The sequence below is a fragment of the Amphibalanus amphitrite genome, unplaced genomic scaffold (assembly GCF_019059575.1).
Source record: "Amphibalanus amphitrite isolate SeventyFive unplaced genomic scaffold, NRLGWU_Aamphi_draft 000149F_arrow, whole genome shotgun sequence".
Taxonomy (NCBI): domain Eukaryota; kingdom Metazoa; phylum Arthropoda; class Thecostraca; order Balanomorpha; family Balanidae; genus Amphibalanus; species Amphibalanus amphitrite.
The window spans coordinates 497,014-517,482 of NW_024881644.1; the positions used below are offsets into that span (position 1 = coordinate 497,014).

At 50.2% G+C, this 20,469-nt stretch overlaps 1 protein-coding gene across 1 annotated transcript; it reads left to right on the plus strand.

Moving 5' to 3' along the window:
* Nucleotides 1–1,984: 1,984 nt before the first annotated feature.
* LOC122382889 (WAS/WASL-interacting protein family member 3-like) lies at nt 1,985–19,321 on the plus strand. The gene is made up of 2 exons (XM_043368788.1): nt 1,985–2,538; nt 17,124–19,321. The coding sequence occupies exon 2, from the start codon at nt 17,158–17,160 to the stop codon at nt 17,695–17,697; it is 540 nt and encodes a 179-aa protein (XP_043224723.1). The 5' UTR covers nt 1,985–2,538; nt 17,124–17,157; the 3' UTR covers nt 17,698–19,321.
* The last annotated feature ends 1,148 nt before the right edge of the window (nt 19,322–20,469 follow it).

The window sequence follows — 20,469 nt, forward strand, 5'->3', positions numbered from 1 at the left end:
CCAAGCCCGTTCCGTCAGCTCTCGTATCTTCGCCAGTGCCACCGTAGCCCGTACCTACTTACATAAGGACGGCGACGGCCGGTCTGGGTCGGCCGACATACTGGAGTGGTCGTGAACCTTGTCCTTTGCACCGTGGCTTCTGAGAGCAGCCAGGCCAGCGAGCGCCCAGCACAGCACTGTTGCATCATCATCGTACACCGATATAACGTTTCAGGAGTGCAATCACAACAAAGGAAATGCTCCGGACGCCAGGCGGCGTTGTGGTCAGAAGTGTCTTATTGCCGCCCCAGTCGTATAACTTGGAATATGCAAAATGTTTTACGCAAATTGCATTGCCTATTGCCTTGGGATTTTGAACACCAAACATTTTTTATAATATTCGTAATTTTCAACAAATAATGAGCAAAGTTAGGGTTGACTGCTACTTACGTCGCCTGCTTTCGGCTCAGTGTCCTCGGCTGAGGCCTGATACGCTGCAGCCCCATCAACAACTGCAGATAAACCAGTTGTGGTTGAACTGAAGTTTCGTAGCAGAAGTCCGCAGAAGTTCCACCAACCATATCTGGGCCTGAAACTGCTGCGGCCAGTCGGAGCGGCTGGCGGCAGCAAAACAATGACACACAATTCCCAGCCGCACCCCTCGAAAACCGCAGACAGCGATCCGGTGACTGCTACCGCCTATATACCGGAGCCTTGCAGACGATCCGGTGACAAGAAGCGGTAGCAGAGTATAGGTAACATGTGCGGCGTGCGCCAAGCCAAGGCCCTCCAAACGTGGGAATGGGAATTCCCATTCCAAATTTCATTTCAAATCCAGTATTAATACTGGATTTGAAATGAAATTTCGTAATTTATAGCATCATGCTACCGAAGCTTAGCGACCTCGAAAGGCGACCATGGAACTGGTAATTAGGAATATCATTGAAGCGTTAATTTATTAGGCGTAATACAGCATTTTATCGTATTTGGCAATAGGAATGAGCCCTTCCAAACAAACATTTTGAATAGTTGGTCATGGAATGCAAAAAGAACGCAAAAAATGCTTACCATTTTTCAGTACTTACCCAGCAATTAATAACTTTTTTAATCTTAGTTCCCTGCAACAGGTCTCGAAACATAGCCGTGACAAATGCCATACCCACTGCTCTAAAACGCCGTTTAATTTATGGAAGCACCTGTCGCGGAATGCACCACTGCCCGGCTGCCACTGGCCCCTCCCCTCTGCCCCCTCCCACCTTCACCTGTCGTGGACCTGCTACCGACCCCTCCCCTTCCCCACCCCTGCAATAGTAATTACATAGGACCGGCTTTTTACTGCTGGCTTTCCCGGGGGCCACCCTGAAGGGAAAACCAAGGAGCTTACCGGCCGTTTCCGTTTATGGCATCAAATCCTCATTTGTGCATATCTTTCAACTTGTCCCTACAAATAACGAGCACAGCATCTGTCAGAGCATGATGAGGGCGTCAAGCGGGCAAAGACTCTGCAACTGACGTGACACCTCATTTCATCAGCCAGCATTCAAAATTCCACAAAAATCGGCCGGCGGGCCGGCCGGCCTGCAGCTCCGGCGCGCGGCTCACGGAGTTCGTTGCAGTCCAGTTGCCGGCTCGTTCAAAGTTGCCGCGTCTCCCGGCCGGCCGTCTCACGGAGCCGTGCGGCGTCACGAGCTGGGCCGGCCGTTCCGAGAACCTCCAACCGCCGCCGCCGGGTTTCCAGCGAAATCCGCCCCCCTGCCCGCCCCCCTCCCGTGACGTATTGGCGCGCTCGCCCGACTCCCGATTTAAAATCGCCGGCGCCATTGACAGTTGCCGAGGCGGCGCGTGCTGCCGCGTACTAGCAGCGTGAACAAGCCGTGACGTCACATACTACTGCTGAGGCCGCCACGACGCGCACCGTAACATACGCCTACGTATTCCAAACCCAGTGGCTCTCAAACCGGTCCGCCGGCGTCGCGTCGCGCCAGCCTGCACCGAGGCGCATGTCAAATTCGAACGGATTGCGTCCCGGCAAGTGACGCCGCCTGACGCCGCGCGCATGCGCACTGCGGCCGTGCGCCGCCCTCCCGGCCGGCCGGCCGTCCGCCGCATCCCGTGACAGCCCGTGACTTCTCGTGACCTCGCCGTGACCCTCAGCCGTGTCGGCGGCGGCGGCTGGCCGCGGGGCGCGGGCCCCGCCGGTGACGTTGGCGCCGCCTCTGCGGCCGTCGTCGACGTACGTCTATTGGTATGCAGGGCAACCGGCGGCCAATAGTACGGGCAGCGTAGCGGAGCGGCCGGCGCGGCGGTCGCGCGGCCCGGCCGTTGCAGCGCGCCTGCAGTACAGACTACAGAGCCGCCCTGCCGGCCGGCCGCGCCGCCCGCGCCGCTCAGCGCCCTCCGACGCCGACGATCGAGCCGGCGGCCGCTCGGCCCGTGCTATCTGGCGCGCTGCACCTGTGTCAATAGAGTGCCGCCGGCGGTGAGTGCGCGCGCCGGGTGCCCGTCGTCGACGATCGCTTCCGACAGTCGACGGAGACAGAGGAGCACCACCAACGACAGGTGAGAGCCGCCACCCCCAGTCTATGGGGAAACTAGGGCACTCGCTAATCACCCCTCCCTTAGCACCGCGCAACAGGTGCCGTTCATTGGCGCCGCGCCAGGAAGTCGTAAAACGCCAAATCACAGCTTTTTGCCCTAAGGGTCTGTCCCCAATGGAAACCGTTACCCTAGGGTACTGCCGCCCGGCTGCCATGCCGGCCGGCCAGCCAGATCCGGTTTTTGCCCGTGGCTCCGATCACGGGACGCTCACCGTGATCTGCGAGTGGCCGTTGGGACGTCTCACGACGACCGTTAGGATTCAAAATTTGAATCTGAGAACATATGTTAGGGCGGGAAGGGCGAGCAATAATCCTACCGGTAAGATTGCTGCGATGATTTTAGGAACTGTGTAGGACAGTTAGAGCATGTGATGAATGTTTGGCTTCATAAACCATCACTAAGTGTACAAATTCATGAATTTGAATTTGCGTCCGTTGAGCCTAAAGATCAATGTCACGATTCCCGTCACATTATTACGCAGTGCGCGCACAACGGTTGGAGGCCGAGCTCCACTTGGCTGCAATGGCAAAGAGCAAGATTACCACCCTGGCTATACAAGCTCTGCATCGATAATTACATCTAAAACGTTGTTTATTTTATTTATTTAATAAATGTTTCATATGTGGGCATGTCCCAATTCGGCCGAAGTTTACAGATCAGGAGTTGACGCGTCAAGCATTTGTGCACGATTCCCAATGGCGTTGGACTTTTCCATTATCTCGCTTATTACAACGTTCACGTTACAAAATATATGAGAATTATAACGCATAGATATTATTTCGGCAAAAAGAAGTGCACTTTTTGATGGAGCGTCACTCTGAGTGACCAGACACCATTTGACTGCGGGTCACTGTGGTGCAAATAGGTAGTCGGGCATTTGATTGATGGGTGGGGCTTTTCTCATTCAATGCATCTGTCTTTTAAGTTATCAAGCTTCAGGCAGAAATGGAACTGGCAGAGTTTTGAAACATAATATTCCCTTGCAATATTTTTACACATGCATACATAGACCCATAGACCAACGCTATTCTTGAAAATGTTACAGATGCACCTATGGAGTCTACATATACGAAAGTATCAAATATTGTGTCGAAAACTTCTCGTCAACTAAAACCATTGGTTCTACTTTCTTCCCTAGCATGCAGGCACAGTGCACACACGCACACATTAGTTAGTCGGAACTGCTGATGATGAACCAACTATTGGTTATCGAACAAGATTGTTTGAGTAGATTCTCCCTTCTGATATATTCAGGATGCATGGTGTCCATGTTGAAACGGGCAAATGTAGTTTTCATTCGATTCCCTACTAAATGCTGATGCTATTATTAGCTACCTAATTTGAATAGCTGAACAGACGCTACGCTAATTGGTTGAACGACATTCACCTGCTCTACATTTGATTGATTTAGGATTACCTACTAAATCAATCGTTTTTTAAAATAAATTATACAAAAGCATAGCAGCTATTTTTAATTTTACATTATCAGACTCCATGTGGATTCAAATCTTTCGGCTAAATCCAAAGTAAATTGTTATATTTATACAAACTAAACTTGAGAAGGCGTTACAAAGAAATCGTGGAACGTTTAGCGGCACAAAAGTTTGATCATGTATTTACATGCATTGCATCAAAATTTTAAACTTTTTGAAATTTTATATATCAAGATTCAAAAATTATATTTTTTCAAGACGTTTTTGACTTTTCGAAAACACCGGAATATATATGATAGAACACATGCTTACTCTAGCAAGTTTTAGCCAGATATTTTCGAAAATGGCCAAGTTATACTCATTTTAGCAAAAATTTCACAAAAATGCATTTTTCAAGTCAACTTTTCAGTACGTATTTGACATCGTACACCAAAATAAATAGCACCATCGTGGTGCTGAGCTCAAGCTGCATCCGGTAGTCATGTTTTTGTTGAAAAAATTTCAACTTCAAAATTTGACCTTTTTGACCTGGAAGTGGCCTGACCTAAGCTAAATTCAACTCAAAATGACCTCGAATGACATAAACGACATCAAATTCGAAATCTATGGTCTAAATGGACCATAAAGCATGTGTCACGTGACCGACGCATGATATAAGATTTCCGTGACCTGTGATGACATGACCCTGACCTGAAAATCAAAGTACAAGTTGGTACCCTTAGCGTACCTAAAGCATCTGTTCACGAGTGTGTAAACCAAAAATGAGCCTGATCTGACTTGTAAGACGGCGGCCAGAGCCCAAAAGGTGAACTAGCCAAACATCGATAAGTTTTACTTTGACCTGACCTGTGACGTCATCGGTGACCTCGAGTTCAATGAAATTAGGTTTCCGTCGACAGTTTTTCCGGGGCTATCTGACGCCGCTTGAATTTTGGCGATCGGCCCAGTAGCTTCGGAGTCAGAAGGGGGAGGGCTATGAATAGTCCCCCCCCCCTCAGCAGGGCGCGTTATACACAGACCCCAGGGGCGCTGGTTAACATCACAAGAATTGCTTAAGTACTACTTTGAAGCTACATAGATCTTTCGAGCGATTGTTGCTAGATTCTATGACACCCCATGGTGCCTTTATATGATAGAGTGATACAGCGGACTGTTTCAATAGTTTACTGGTACGCAAAGCTTGCTGCACCAGTATTAATTCTTTAATTTATATTAGTATTAATTTTTTGGTTTCTGCGGGATTTGAGCTCACGTCGTTAAGCCCATCTCATAACGAGTGCATTACGCGAACAACAATACCGTTCTGCCGTCCCGTGGAACAAAAATCACAAATAACAACGAGTTGGAGCCGAAATAATGTTCTGAATTCTGAACAGGCTTCTGTATAACCAAAATATTTTCATAAATTGGTCACCGGAACAAAAAAAAATCGAAAAAAACGATGACACCGAGATATCCCTCACCGTCTCAGGGGGGGGTGCCTCATTTATGGTTATCTCAGGACTGTTCGGGAACACACCGGAGATAGACAGCTGAAAATTTACATACCTGATCCATTGCTTCAAGCCAGATCTCATGACACCAATTCCATGTTCAGCTCAGGTCAGGTCACTGACCTATGACGTCACCACTAGTAAACCTCTCACGGTCCTAAAATGTCGCAACTTATACGCAATGCCGTCAGGGCTAGAGGAGCTTTTGCAGGACGATGAAGCTTTCTTTGTAGAATCAGTAAACTCCCGAGCCCTCACAAGTTTTATATCTTGAGTTTTTCCTAAGTGTCGCCTGAGTTCAGGTCGCTCACATGACCTCACCATTATAACTCAATGGAGGAAATTTGAAAAGCTGGTATTTTGGTGCCAGCAATAATCTAGGACTGCCTCATAGGACTGATTCATGAAATCGTGATTTCATGCACTTTTTAAAAGGTCAGATGCTTAACTTTTGCATCGTTGACCTTGCGTGACGTCATTTATGACTAGAGATTGCAATCCCGGGATCGGGATCCCGGGATCCCGGCGGGATTTTAATCCCGATCCCGATCCCGAAATTCCGCCAATCCCGGGATACCGAAAAAATCAGTTTTCACCATAAAAAGAATGCAGCCGCTGCACGAGTCTTGTTTACACTGTTCATGGTGCTGCGTGACATAAAGCAGATAAACTATTTAGCTGGCACCCCGTATTGGCCGTCCACAATCGACCGTGTTGGTAGCTCCCGGGTATCACCCACAGCGGTTAAGCCGCTTAAATACGTACGAAAAAGGGTCCCGAACGCCAAAAAATTGCAGCATCAGCGCTGCAACATCTTTATCAGGACCACAGATCGTTCAGCGATTCTGACTTGCCCGTCCGTGGCCGGGAAAAAGAGGTCATCAAGACAGTCTTTGAGCTCGTGTCGCAGATGTCACGCAAGTGACGGCAGAGCTCACTGATTCAGACGTTGAAGACGGTAGAGTGGAGCTCTCCCAGTCAGTGACTCTGCTCTCAAAGCGACTTTCGAGCAAATTCTGAGAGACATTAGTGATGAAAGCGGAACCGAAGGAGGTGAAGTGACCAACCGACGTCTTGAAAACATTGTGAAATTCGAAATAGGGAGCTGCCAAATTTGGCGTACACTGGTTGCGAGTTTTTAAGTAGACAGACTTACCAGCAATGGCTTAAAACTGTCGCGCTAACTACGAGTAGCGTAGACGAAGAATGAGTGAGGCATGGATATGCTGGAACCCGTCTAGTAAACGTACTGGTCGACGCACAGTTTTATAAAGGCCAATTGGGAATAAATGATAATGCTAATCAAATCGAAACATTTTCTTCGCAAATTCAATCGTTTTTAATGCAAATGACATAGTTGGCTTTTGATGCCTCTTTGTTTGTGGTAAGCTAAAAGACACAAAATATGTCAGTAGGAAATCACTCTTACGACATTTAGTGACAAGACCGGGATCCCGGGATCCCGGGATCCCGAAATAAAAACATTCGGGATCCCGGGATTGGCAAAACGTTCCGGGATTGCAATCTCTATTTATGACGTTACTAAGGTTTTAGTAATTTTTCGTCAATAACTCCCGATCAAATTGAGCTAGCGAGTCGGAAAATTCACCAAGAGACTCATGAAGATTTGTCGAATTGACTGATATGGAATATGACCTCATCTATTCAATTTCCTGACCTGAATAGCTCTGAACTGACCTTGACCTGAGGTCAACACCCAAAGTTGAACCCACTGAAACAAAAAGCATATCATTTGAAGCGCCTGAGCATGCGAAATACGACGGTGCCAAAATCGCGGCTCTGCAATCGTTTTTGGCAATGTTGTTCACCAAAAACCAAAACAATACATTGGGGCACTTGACCTGCCCTCAGAGGTCAACGGTCACATAAGACGTTGACATCGGGTACCAGTTGCTGTATTCTCTTAATGGTGCACACTTAATTTTTTTGCGAGGCTCTAGCTCAATGTAAGGGGCGAAACGGCCAGAGTGGGTCGTGGCAACCACACCTCCTCTTTCGGCCGGGGCTTATGTAGAAAACCAATGGAGCCGGCGAGGGTTAACCCGCGCCCGGCTGGGGGTCCTGGATTTCCACGCCCTGCTGGGGGGGGGGGGTGTTTGAACACCCCCCCCCTTGTAACTCGGCTCCTGGGCCACGTAGCGATACGCGGAAGGCGGCGTTCGAAAGAGCGTAAAAAATAATGACGAAATCACTTTGGTCAATTTTTTGGTCAGGTCAAAGGTCAGGTCACCAGAGGTCATTGAAGGCAAAATTTCGCCGATTTCCAGATCGAATGTCGAAAATTTCCAAGAAGCCAACGCATAACTCGGGAACCAATAGAGCTACAGCGCCGCGGAAAAGCGCATTCGATAGCCCTATTAACGCCCTTTCTGAGTAATTCTCTCAGATTTGACCTAACGTCAACGGTTTTGCCTGCAGGGGGCAAAAACTGCAAAAATAGCCGATTTTTTCGGAAACAGTTTTTCTGCAATAACTTTTGACCCAAGCCATATACGAGCTTACTTTTACCGGCATCGTGTTCCTCTCGTCAAGACGCATCGAATGGACTATAACTTGACCTTGAAAGGTCAACTTGAAAATTTGACCTCAGGTCAAGGTCATGACCTGACCGGAAAGGGTCATGTTGCATATCAGTCGATCCGTATCGTCGAGCTGAACACATCTAAGGCGTTTTCATCGCTCTAGCATGCCTCTATCAAAAGTTATTTGCGAAAAACTGTTAGATACCATTCGTGACCTAAGATGACCTCAGGGCATAAACAAGGGTCACGGACACCATTTTCAAGTTCAGTGTGTCTAAACCACTTGTAATTCGGTGTTTGGGAGTGTTTATAATGTCTTTCATCCAAAAGAGGCGTATTTCAATTTTCTCCCATTGACTTATAATGGGGAGGTCGCAAAATTGACCTGACCTTAGGTCATCGATATCAAAATTCTGAGATATACATTTTGTACACGCTATTGCTCTTAGCAATCGCTGAAAGTTTCAAAGCGATCGGTCACTCGGTGTAGCTATGACAGACATTGAAAGTTTTGATGAGGTGAGGTCACTTCAGGTGACCTGGTGACCTGACCTTGAATGACCTTGGTCTGAAATTTTCACAACATGTGTAGAATTGATGTATGATAAGGTGTACCAAAAACGGCGGCGCTCCGCGCCGCCGTTTTTGAGATATTCGCGAAAAACCACAGGGGGGGGTGTTCAAACACCCCCCCCCCAGCAGGGCGCGGGTTAAATTATGTCAGGCTGCCAATGTTTCTGGACCATTCAACAGTCATTTCTGAAGATCCTACGTATAGGAAAGTATAAAAAACGGGCTCCAGTCTGTCTCTGTCGTGGCGCAGTGTCATTAGGGCTTATATTCCATTGGGCCTCTGAATTCTGATTGTCATTTATTTGTTGATTCCTCTGCTGCCAGCGCGGTTGACGATGTGTCAATCTGAACGCTAACACAGCTTGGCGAGTGGCGGCGTCCCGTGACGGCTGAATCCGACGACTGCGACCAGTTTTTGCGATGCAACGTTCCGTCAGAATGCTCGTCAAAATGTGCTCTCAATATTCGATTAAAACAGAAAAAGGCAGTCGCTTCGAGAAGGTTAACCCGCGCACCGACGGGGGGGGGCGGATATCCGCCCCCCCCCCTGAGGTTTTTCGCGAATAGCGGGAAAACCGCGGCGCGTAGCGCCGCGAAATTTGATATGACTATTCCCTTATCAATTTTACACATGGTGTGCAAGTTTGAACCTCCTACCTTTCAAGGTCAGGTCACCAGGTCACTTTGAATGACCCAACCTCAAGTCACTTTTTTGCAACTTTGTCACCGTGCCAGAGCTACAGTAGATGTCGGAGGCCTTTGAAAGCCGCAGGATGTTATTAGGTCATTAGTAGCTACAATTTGTATATCTCGGAATTTTGATATCGGTGACCTAAGGTCAGGTCAATTTCGCGACCTCCCCATTATAAGTCAATGGGGGAAAAATCAACTCCCTGTTTTTACCACTAAAACGGGTCGGAATGGCCCCATATACCATACATGACTTCATATACGATCAACCTTCACTACCTTGAGGTCTGTTTTGCTGTTGGGCAGCTGTGAGGTCATGTGACGTCATCAAAGGTCACCAAAGGTTTTTGGCCAATAACTCCGTACAGGAACAAGATACAGACGCGTGGATGGTCTCATTGTGTTCAGCTCGTCAAGACGCATCGAATGATATACATGATGACCTCGAGGTCACGTGACCTGAGGTCAACCTTTGACCTTGACCTTTCGAGGTCAACATATATATCATTCGATGCGGATTGACGAGAGGATCACGATGATGCCCCTAGTTTGTTCCTATCTTGACTAATTCGAAAGTTATTCGAGAAAAACTCTCTCCATATCTAGCGCCGCCATTTTGACTTTTTCGACCCCTGTGACGTCATCTTTGACCTGACCTGAAAATGACCTTAGTAAAAATTGTAGATCTTGGCCGTGCGTATCCGATGCCGTTTACCGCTTGTCGCTATCTTGCTTCGTTCTCGAGATCTCAGGGGGGGGGGCGGTCATCCGCCCCCCCCCCCCCCGTCGGTACTAAGTTGGCGCAGACCCCCGTCGGTGCGCGGGTTAAATGTGAAGACCTCGCTGCCAGTTTTGTGCTGATAAACGCGTCATAGTTATTTCTAAACGGTACGCCTAATCTTGAAAAAAAATCAATATTGGCGGCCATTTGAGATTTGGCCTCACCTCAAACGTCACTAAACTACCTAAGATGGTAAAATTGGATACAAATTTCATGTGCTTGTAAAAGCAACCGCTCGTTTCCTTCGCGAGGCTATGAATCAATAAAAGGAGCGAAGTTACGGGCTGTTAGCATTAACCGCATTGGCTCTTGTCTAACAAAAACATCCTACCTGTGCGTGGGGTAATTAAAACGGAACGATGAAGGACTGCTGAAGTTACATCATATTTGGCAACTAATGTATGTACTATATACGCATGTATAAGTGCGTCGAAGCTAAAGGTGAAGAGACTTACGGTAAAGGCCTTACGTCCTGTACCGAAACTGGACATCAAATGCTGTTACCATAGGACAAATCGATAAAAGGAAAAAGTGTACAAAATCTGGCAGACAGGCGACGGTTTGTCTTGGCTTTCATGAGGTTTATCATGGTTTATCATGGATGTTATTGGATGGTTTCAACCGTTTCAACATTGAACTGGTCGACATACTAAGTGGTGATAACACGTGGCAGACATAATAAATTCATTGACACCGGTATCAGGTCAGTGGATTTCGCAGACCTATTCGACATGGACAACACTCTTACAGATCACATTGCCGTGAGCCATAATAGGTTATCACATCCGGGTTCGAAAACACTGGAGCGACACGCTCATTATATTACCTCACAAATGGATGCAGAATCGTATAATCATGCCTGGATGATAAGCATTGCGCAATGTGCAATGTGGTATATTTTTCTCGCACCAACTACATAAAACTTTACTTAAATGATTTCCTGAACTGCGCATTAATAAAGAAATTCTGTCACGATTTCTAGTTCATAAGAAGCTCAATGTGCAGTGCAAAACAAAAACACATGTACATGTAGAAGTACATGTACATGTAGAACACATGAGAAGAGTTCATCAAGTGTAGAGTACCTAATTCACGGGATCACACAAATAAATAATAGTGACCTTTGATGTTAATCATGTCTCCTGTAACGATAAAGTAAAAGCACATTCCACAGTCAAGAGGCATCGCTTACACCAATGTGGCAAGTAGATATGAACAGATACAAGGAATCGAATGAAGAGCACAGACTTGCAGACATGGGTGGAGAATGTTTGAAAAAGTTACCCCGGCCGGCGACCGATAGTCGCGGGAAGACGATATACGCACGTTGTTCTCAACGGTCATCATCAAACCCCTATTCTGACGCATGGAATAGGATGCTGTGTTTGCTCAAGGATGAGCGTTGTATCCGACACCGTATTATTCATAACATTTTTGGAATGATCGAAAAGGCAATTTCCTTTTAAGTTATTATTTCTTTTTACTTAAACTTGCAATTTCACACCAAACCCAAACCAAACCATATGCCATTTTGAGTACCTGAATGTTGCGTTTTCAGCTTTTTATTGTGTCTCAAAATAGCTACAAAAAGACAACTCACCTAGTAGAACCTTTACAGAGAAACTGACAGATCGAGCCAAACAAAGCACTAAAATAGGTCACTGACATCCACGGACCCAGCCTTTCAGAGCCTATTTTAAGGGAATTTGACTGGGGGGGGGCAACCTGGAAAATTGTCTTTAATTTAATAATCCATTAACCCTCGCCCGTATTGGTGTTTCCAGTAGCGAGCGTATAGGGGGGGGGGTCCGTTGGACCCTCCCCCTTGCCGTTTCGCCCCTGATCGAGCTAGAGCTTCGCGGAAAAAAACGACCGTGTTGCCCGTGATGAAAGGAAGCCGATTATACCCAATTTTAAGGTCCTAGGTCATCGGTTGACCTTCCAGGTCAGGTCATTGACCCAAAAGTCGGGAAAATCGGGACCTGTTAGAGCGTCGTAAAGAGTGGCTGCTATGGTTTTTCGGGGTGCTGATCACGAATATCATGTTAGTTATGATCGTAGATGATGTCTTCATGCATTTAGGCCAGGTCAGGTCAGGCCAGGTCAACCAGTAAGGGTTTTGCCGGGTATTCGTAGTAGGTGGCAACCGCCTCTGACAGCTTCGTAACATGTTACGAAGGCACCAAAACTACTTCGTAAATGGTCAAATGGTTGCTTAATTCGAATTCAGCTCCAAAAACTAGCCTAGAAACATATAAAACTCGAAAATGTGAACCGAGGTCATCAAAGGTAAATGATCTGACCTGACCTTCCGGTGATCTTGACACCCACCCTAATGCATGGGAGCAACATCATATCCCATGTTTGAACGTTTGAAACCACGAAAAGACTGCAAACGCGCGGCTAATGCGAGGCGACATACGCCGAATCGCGACCTCAGCCAAACATGGTGCCATGGTGCTAGGCCGCCGGTGCATCTGAAAGAACTGTGGTGCCCCTGACAAGCCTGAAGTTCCAACGACAGGCCCGTGGTGCCCCCGACAGGCCCATGATGCCTTTGCGAGGCCGGTGGTGTCCACGTGAGGCCGGTGGTGCCCCTGGGCCCTGACAGGACTGTGGTGCTCCTGACAAGCCTGGAGTGTCCCCGACAGGCACGTGGTGCCACTAACAGGCCCAAGGTGTCCCAGTCCCTAGAGGCCGGTGGTGTCCCTGCCAGGCATGTGGTGTCCATACTAGGCCTCTGGTGCCCCTGACAGGTCCGTGGCGCCCTTGCTAGGCCTATGGTGCCTCTGGCAGGCCTATGGTGCCCCTGGCGGGCCTGTGGTGGTACCCCTGACAGGCCCAAGGTGGTGCCCCTGCGAGGCCGGTGGGGCCCCTGGCAGGTCTGTGGTGCCCCTGGCAGACCTATGGTGCTCTTGCTAGGTTGATGGTGCTCCCAACAGGCCTGTGGTGCCCCTGACAGGCCGGTGGTGCCCCTGGCAGGCCTGTGGTGTCCCCGGGCCCCAAGGCGGTGGGGGGTCATGACCCATATGACCCACCCTTAGATACACCACTGGTCATTACTTACAGACTGACTCATTTGACATCCATTGCAAAACAAGTCACAGTAGTTACGTAGTATGTTTGTCACCCTGTTCCTTTATGCCCATTTTTATAGTGGGCAAATCTCGACGACTAGGGGGGCAATTCTGTTGAGTGCGGGGGCATTTGCCCCCCCCCCCAGTTAACATGTTAAAATAGGCCCTGCAGCCTTTTTCAATGTTGGGCGGCTCTTATAAGACAAAAAGGGAGTCGATCCAGGAATATCGACCTGTCCCGGTCACGTAGCTCAGTCGCTAGAGCGTTGGACTCCGCGTGGCGAGAGCACGCGTCCCGGTTACAACAGTCCGAGTTCGAAACATGATGGCCGCTCGGTGTTTATGAGCACCCTGACGGGTACGCTCATAAACGGGTGTGGTTGCGGTTGGTGGCAGGCCAGTCGAAGGCAATGAGGTCAAGCAGTGGCTTTGAAAAAGTGCGCCGAAGGCGCATAAAAATTTCGAAACTGAACAGGATTTGAGAGCAATCTTGGCATTGGCGACCACACGCGGGTCTTAGGGTTGGAGATTATGGCAAGTTAAGTAAATGAAATTAAGTAAAGTAAATTTAAGTACAAGTTAAGTAAAAGTAAATAAAAATAAATACCTACCTGATTTGCAATATTACGCCCATGGAAGTCAACATTCGAAGAGCATGAGTTTTCTTTTCTCGTATGGAGACAGCTTTTAGGATTTACAAGAGTAGAAAAGTTACCCCGGCCGCGCCGGGGTAGGCTGAAAGTTACCCCGGCCACGGCCGGGGTGGCCGGGGCAGGTTCTCCACCCATGCTTGCAGATGAAATACGCCATGTCATTAATGTCAGTTTTCAAACAGTTCAAATACAGACGCTTACCTTGATTGAAATTGAAAACATAGGAATAAATTTAAATTAGCGTAACTGCGACATCCAGACTAGAACACAATTGTGGCCACAATTGAGCTGAACGTCACAAACTCACCACCGAAATGGCGCGCCTGAAATGTGTCCGCCACAAGGGACGTCCTGCGCGCGCCGAACCGATCGTTACCGGTGAGGTGCGTCACATCCACGGCCTCGTCCAGCGAGTGGAACATGACGTCCTCGGAGGTGAGCAGGTGCGAGCCCAGCCGCAGACGCACCGCGTGGCTGCCCGAGTCGTGTTTGGTGACCCGCACCCGACACTGAACCCGGACCGTGGCCAGTAGCCAGCCGTGGCGCAGCACCAGCGCCTCAGTCTGGTCGTCGATCAGCGGTGCCGCCATCTCCGAGGCCGAGTTCAGGACGCGTAGGTCGGGTCGCCAGGCTCTGCCCAGCGTCACCCTCGCGTTACTGGGCCGGCACACGCGCGGGTCACTCCACTCGACGTGCAGCCACCCGCTGACTGTGCACAGGGAGTGGTTCTCGACCGCGGCCGCGGCCCCCACGTCGATGTCGTTGATCTTCAGCAGTGTCAGCACCCTGACCGGGCCGCCGTCGACGGTAGGCGGCGGCCCCTGGAGCTCAGAGAACAGGCTGCCGCCGTCCTCGTCCCCCGGAGGGGCGCCGGCTGTCACTGTGACCCGCTGGTGCAGCATAGAGCACTGGCGAGGTGGCACCGGGGGATCAATAGTGACCGCTGAAGGACTCACTGGCGACACTGGTGCCGAAGATGGCACCGGAGGCCACTGGTGATCGCTGAAGGCGGCCACTGGTGACTCTCTGGTGGCACTGGCGACGGCTGGTGCTGAAGATGGCACCGGCGGTTTACTGGTGACGCTGAGGGCGGCACCTGTCCGGTGACTGCTGAAGGCGAGGGCACACGATTCACGAATGACACACCTATGCTCGTGAGACGGCCTTTTCGGTGCTTAACTCGACGATGCTCACTCATGAATCATGATATGGTTATCTCAATCAATCTCATGGATTCAACCGCTGTTATCGGTTTTACTCATATCAATGTCACTGTCAGCCGCTAAGTTTATTCCACGATGAGTGCCCGTTGAGTGTCGGTCGAAGTGTCACTATCTTATAACGAAATCTCGCGTAATGTTGTAAAGTAACACAACCTACATTTGATCAAACTGTTTGGACATTTCAAGCTCCCCAGGTCAAGCGAGGTCGCTTGTCCATAGGCGGTGGAACGGGGAGGGCACCGGGGCACCGTGCCCCCCTTTGATTTTGGCATTTTAACATTAGCCCTATAGGCGTTGCATGGAAAGAATGGGACCAAAAGTCGGCGGTGTTCCCCCCCTCCCCTTAACCCTCGCCCGTAAACGGTGTTTTGCCACCTTCGCCCATGCAGGGGGGGGGGTGCGACCCCCCTGGCGTTTGAAAACGGAGCGTCGTAGAGCTTAGCGGAAAGGACCAACGGATTGCTCTCAACGAGATCTCGCGATTGGTGGTATATTTTTTGGTCCTAGGTCAACATTTGACCTACTTATGACCGGTCAAAGGTCAAATTTTCGGAAAAATCTAACTTTTTCAGACTTCCGCGCCGATTGCGGCAACACGGTAAGAGATATCGACTTGAAACCTTCACTATCGTGATCCTTGATCAATTCTCTATCGTTTGGTGTGTATTTCGATGTCATAACTCTAAAAATGATGCGTTGGGAGCATCGGAAGTCTGCAAGGTCATTTGTGCATTGGGTCACGTCAGGCGTGTGACGTCACTGACCTGACCCTGACCCAAAATGAACTACAAGAAACAACCGACGATGCCTGAAATGGATAGCAAATTCGAATTCAGGGCATCAAAATACCCCGAAAAGGCATACAAGTGCAAGAAGTCATTACAGGTCAACCGAGGTGCGATTTTCTCTGGAGTGGGGGACGACACCGACACAGTGATTTAAACATGATGTAAATGCTGTTTTGGCTTAGTGGAGATTGTAGGCATAGCATTTTCCAAGCAATCACGCCCCACAAATCCAACAGTGGTCAATAGCAGCCAACTTCATCCCGTCGCCGAATATCGTGCAGTTCTGTGACTTCTCTGTTTTAGAAGCTTCTGTTGTAAAAAGAGAATAACATCACATGGTCACAGGTCCTGGCCAAATACAACGCTGTAAAAAAAATAGAAGCAACAATGCATGTTTTCATGACTTAGAGAGACATTAACCCTAGCCATGCTAGGAACCGAAAATAGTAGGTAAATAAATTACCCGCTTTGCCAGGTGCTAGCCACAGCGAATGTACAATGTACATACTTACCTATATTCTTACTGTACGAACATCCATCAAACAAGTGCGGAAATAAAGTGTGTATGCCATTGCATAATCTGACACTTTTGCATCCATTTACAACAAACGTCTTCTCAAGAGCTTCTTAATCTTTGCTTCTGGCTTTGAATGCGTTCGGGACTCGCATTGACAGTGGGACGGGTAATGAGCACGGGCAACTCGTCTCTGGAATTTGTAAGACCGAAAAGGGCATGTGTATTATGATTACTTTGAAGATCAGACACCATATGAAAGTCCCCCTCGCCCAAAAATGTCCTGCCACCCATACCCCCCCCCCCCCCCGCCCTAACCGATTTAGTTATCACGAATCGATGACAATTGACATTCGTCAACGTATAACTTTTAGTACGCTGCTACGCCCCTGCGCAAGATCTTCGTTTAAATCGATGCCTTGAACGTCGTGCCGTGACCTGACCTTAGTAACCACCGTGCCCTGACCTTGATGACCTTCGTGATCTGACCTTATTGACTTCCATGACCACCTGCCCGTGGTGACCTCCGTGACGTAACCGTGTAGACCTCCGCGACCTTCCTTTGATAACCACCTTAACGTGACCTTCATGACCTTCGTGACATGATCCCGGTGACCTCCGTGACCTGACCTTGATGACCTGTGACCTGGTCTTGATGACATCCGTGACCTGACATCGATAACAGTTTGGCGATCTCCGTGACCCAACTGTGGTGATCTATGTGACCTGACCGTGGTGACCTCCGTGACCTGACCTCGATGACCCCTGTGTGCCGCAGGTAGGATGCGGTTCGGGCCCGGCTGAAGTCGGCCATGTCCTGCCGGGACCACGCCAGTGACGAGGACGTCGCCGACCAGCCGGCCCCGTCACCGCCGGCCGTCACAGAGCCGCCGCCGAGCCGACCGGCGGCCCCCTCCGCTAACGGAGCGGCAGCCTCCAGCTCTGCCGGCCCTCCGGAGCCAGAGGCGGACTCCACCAAGACGCGGCGCAGCTCGAGCTCCAGTGGGGACGCTGAGCCGGCGCCGGCGCCGCGCCGCTCCAAGCGCCTGCGTCGCTCCAGCTCAGCCGGCGGCGAGGTGGCGGAGGACGCGGGCGGCGGGCCGCGGGCGCCCTCGATGCTGGTGCGCCGTCGCCTGTTCGGGCCTGTCGAGCCGGGCTCGGCGGAGCGCGCGCGGCACCAGCACGAGCAGGAGACGATGCGTGCCCAGACGGAGCGCTGGAACTTTAACTTTGAGGAGGAGCGGCCGCAGCCGGGTCGGTGGCAGTGGGAGAGGGCCGCGCCGCCGCGACCGGTGACGCGCGCCCGGCGGCCCGAGTCGCCTGCCTCCGGGCCTGCCGCCGACCAGCCCTAGAGGTCGGACGCGCGTCTCCAGTGCAAATTTTACACTTGCCAGTCCTACTGACTGTGATAGGGGTGCAGGTGGCGGCGGCTGCGCGGAGGAACTGGAGAGGAGGAACGCGGAGGAGACGGATCCGGAGGAGGTGGAATCTATCAGAACTATTTTCTCCGGTCGGAGCGGCGCGTGCAATGCTCGACGGCCGCGCTGCACTGGTGATGTACCTGTACCTGTTGTGCTGCTGTTGGCGCGGGCTGCTTCACGCCACCGGACAGGGTGCGGTCATGTGGAACCGGGACAGCGAGTCCGAACACTGGAGGGAGGCGTCCCAGCGCGCGCCGGCATCCACGAGAATCTGGCCGTCTTGTCGGCATCGGCAGGCTCGGAGCCGTCGAATGCACGCGGAGCAGCTCTTCGGGGTCTAGCTGCCGAGCTAAAGCTACGGAGCTAAAGCCGCGGAGCTAACGATTCGGAGCTGAAGATTCGGAGCTAAGCCGAGCCACGAGAGGTGAGGCCTTACGACCATGAGGAACCGGGAGCCTTCATCGGGTGCGTTAGAAGAACGCACCGATGGTGGAGACGCTACTTTCATTCATGTGATAAATGTTACAAATTTTATTATACCATAGTTATTGGAAGTTTTCCGTTGTTGGATCTCTATTGTCGCAGTCGTTTTTGATCATGAATGACTGAGAATGGGGCGTGTATGTATACAGTTACAGGTCCTTTCGTATGGGCGGCCTGTTAGAATTTCACCGTAGTTTGGGGCTGGCGAAGTGCGTTCCCTTCGTGTGCGTTTGCCCGCGTGCCGTGTAGTGTTATGGTGATGGAGCATTGTCTTAGTGAGCACTTCATGTCCATCATTTAAGCATCCATGGCCGATGCACTGCATTCCTGATGTAGGTTATAGCCTGATCTGAGAATGTCTTCCAACAGCGATTAGGGTTGATAAATTTAGATGTTTTGAATTTTCCAGTGCCGCTCGACATAAATGTCTTGGGTCCGGTGATGTTTTGGAAGCTGATTATGAATGTTCCGGTAGTAATTCGTGAGTGGTTTGCCTGAGGACAGGTGCACCAGAGTGGGTACCGAACGACGTAACGAATGAGCTTGACACAACATCCGTGTTGCAAAGAGTAGCATGACTTATTATTTAGACGTAAATCTGCATTTTCGCAAATAGCTAAAAATATTTTGCGTTACTACGAGGGTAATGACTCGAAAGAGAGTCCTGTTCCCGTCCCGTGTAAGCCTGCCCTGTCTGTCTGTCTGTTTGTCTGTCTGTCTGATCGTCTGTCTGTCTGTCTACCCATTCCGTTCTGCTCTGATTCGACTGTAGCAGGAAACAAGAGGGCGTGCAATGCCTCCTCAACTGTCGCGGGGGACCACATTATCGTGTGCGGCGGCGCGGCGCGGTGTGTCTGTGTGTTTGTGTTGTTGTTGGGGTTGCCGTATCCTTGGTGTCGCGATTATTTGTCACATGCAACCTACAGATCTCAGCTGAGGGCCACGCTGTGCTTCTGTCCGTGTCTCTGCGCCCGTGTCTGTGTCGGAGCTCGAAGCTCGCCGGTCTCTGGGTGGGTGCTGGTCGGTTATCGCTCTGCGGAATTCTCTAAGCGGCAATACATTTCGGCCTGGATGTGTGCTGATAGAGAGAGAGGGGACAGACGGGGAGTAGCGCTGGTGCCAATAGTGGCATTGATGTATGTTGACGGAAAGTGTAACCACCGCTAGAATGGCGAGGTGATGAGAGGAATCCTGTTCCCACTCCGCTCGGAACTGTGGCTTGCGTTTAGCAAACATTTCGAAACATTATGCGGTCGAGTGCAAATGTCAGATTGTTTGATGATCATCAGTCAAACAGGGGTGGTCACAAAACGTCGATCGAATACTTTCTGTTGCAGAGCCGCGGGTACTCGACGTACTCGATATTTGAGATCTCGGTTATGTCGGTTTTCCTGGGGTGGGCTCGGTTTATCCGTCGCCCCGAGTCGGCGCCCGGCCCCGCTCGGCCGTTTGCAGAGCGCCGTGAGCCCTCGGCGCCCGTCGCCGCCCTACACAGTTGTAGTCAGTCGGGTCCCGAGACGCCATGGGGTTCTCAACTCGGCAGTGGACAGGAAGAATTATGGTCCGACGGCTGTGGGCGTGCAGTGGTCCTCAAACCCTGCTGCAGCGTCACGAGTGGCGTCGGCTGGGGGCGGGCGGACTCTGGCGGCCTGTGTCGACCAATCAGAATCCAGGAGTGGCGCGACGCTGGCAGGGAACCAGAGGTCTTCAAATCACGGTAACGGCCGGCCGGCGTCGTGAGGGAGCGATTACCACGAACTCGCGCTCATTACAACTGCCGAGACCGGGGTGCGGTGAGCGCTGAAACCGGACACCCCGGACCGGCTCAGTGGTGTCTGAGTCTGTCAATAGGCAAACACGTGCTCGTAAATACCTACCTCTGATCCATGATTAGGGTTAACAGATAATATCAGTATCATCTATAGGTATCAGTAAAAACCAGTTCAGTAAAAAAGGAATATTCCATGCCGGTGACGCTGATAAAAATTGGATTTTATTTTTCAAAGGACAGTAAAGAGGGAAGTTTGCAAAATGTATGACTAGCCTTTGAGGCTTTTGCCTTTGCCGATGACTTCTCGTTTTTCCCCTCCTGTAACATTTTCTTAACTGCGATGCCTATGAACACCAAACTTTCAGTAACTTCTGCTGCATCAATATGACAGCTGAAGTCAGATGAAGGACTTCGCTGCTATCATATGCTAGTCGGAATGGTCAGAATCA

Coding starts and splice junctions, on each gene's coding strand:
- LOC122382889 (XM_043368788.1), top strand. CDS start 17,158: ATGTCCTGCCGGGACCACGCCAGTGACGAGGACGTCGCCGACCAGCCG.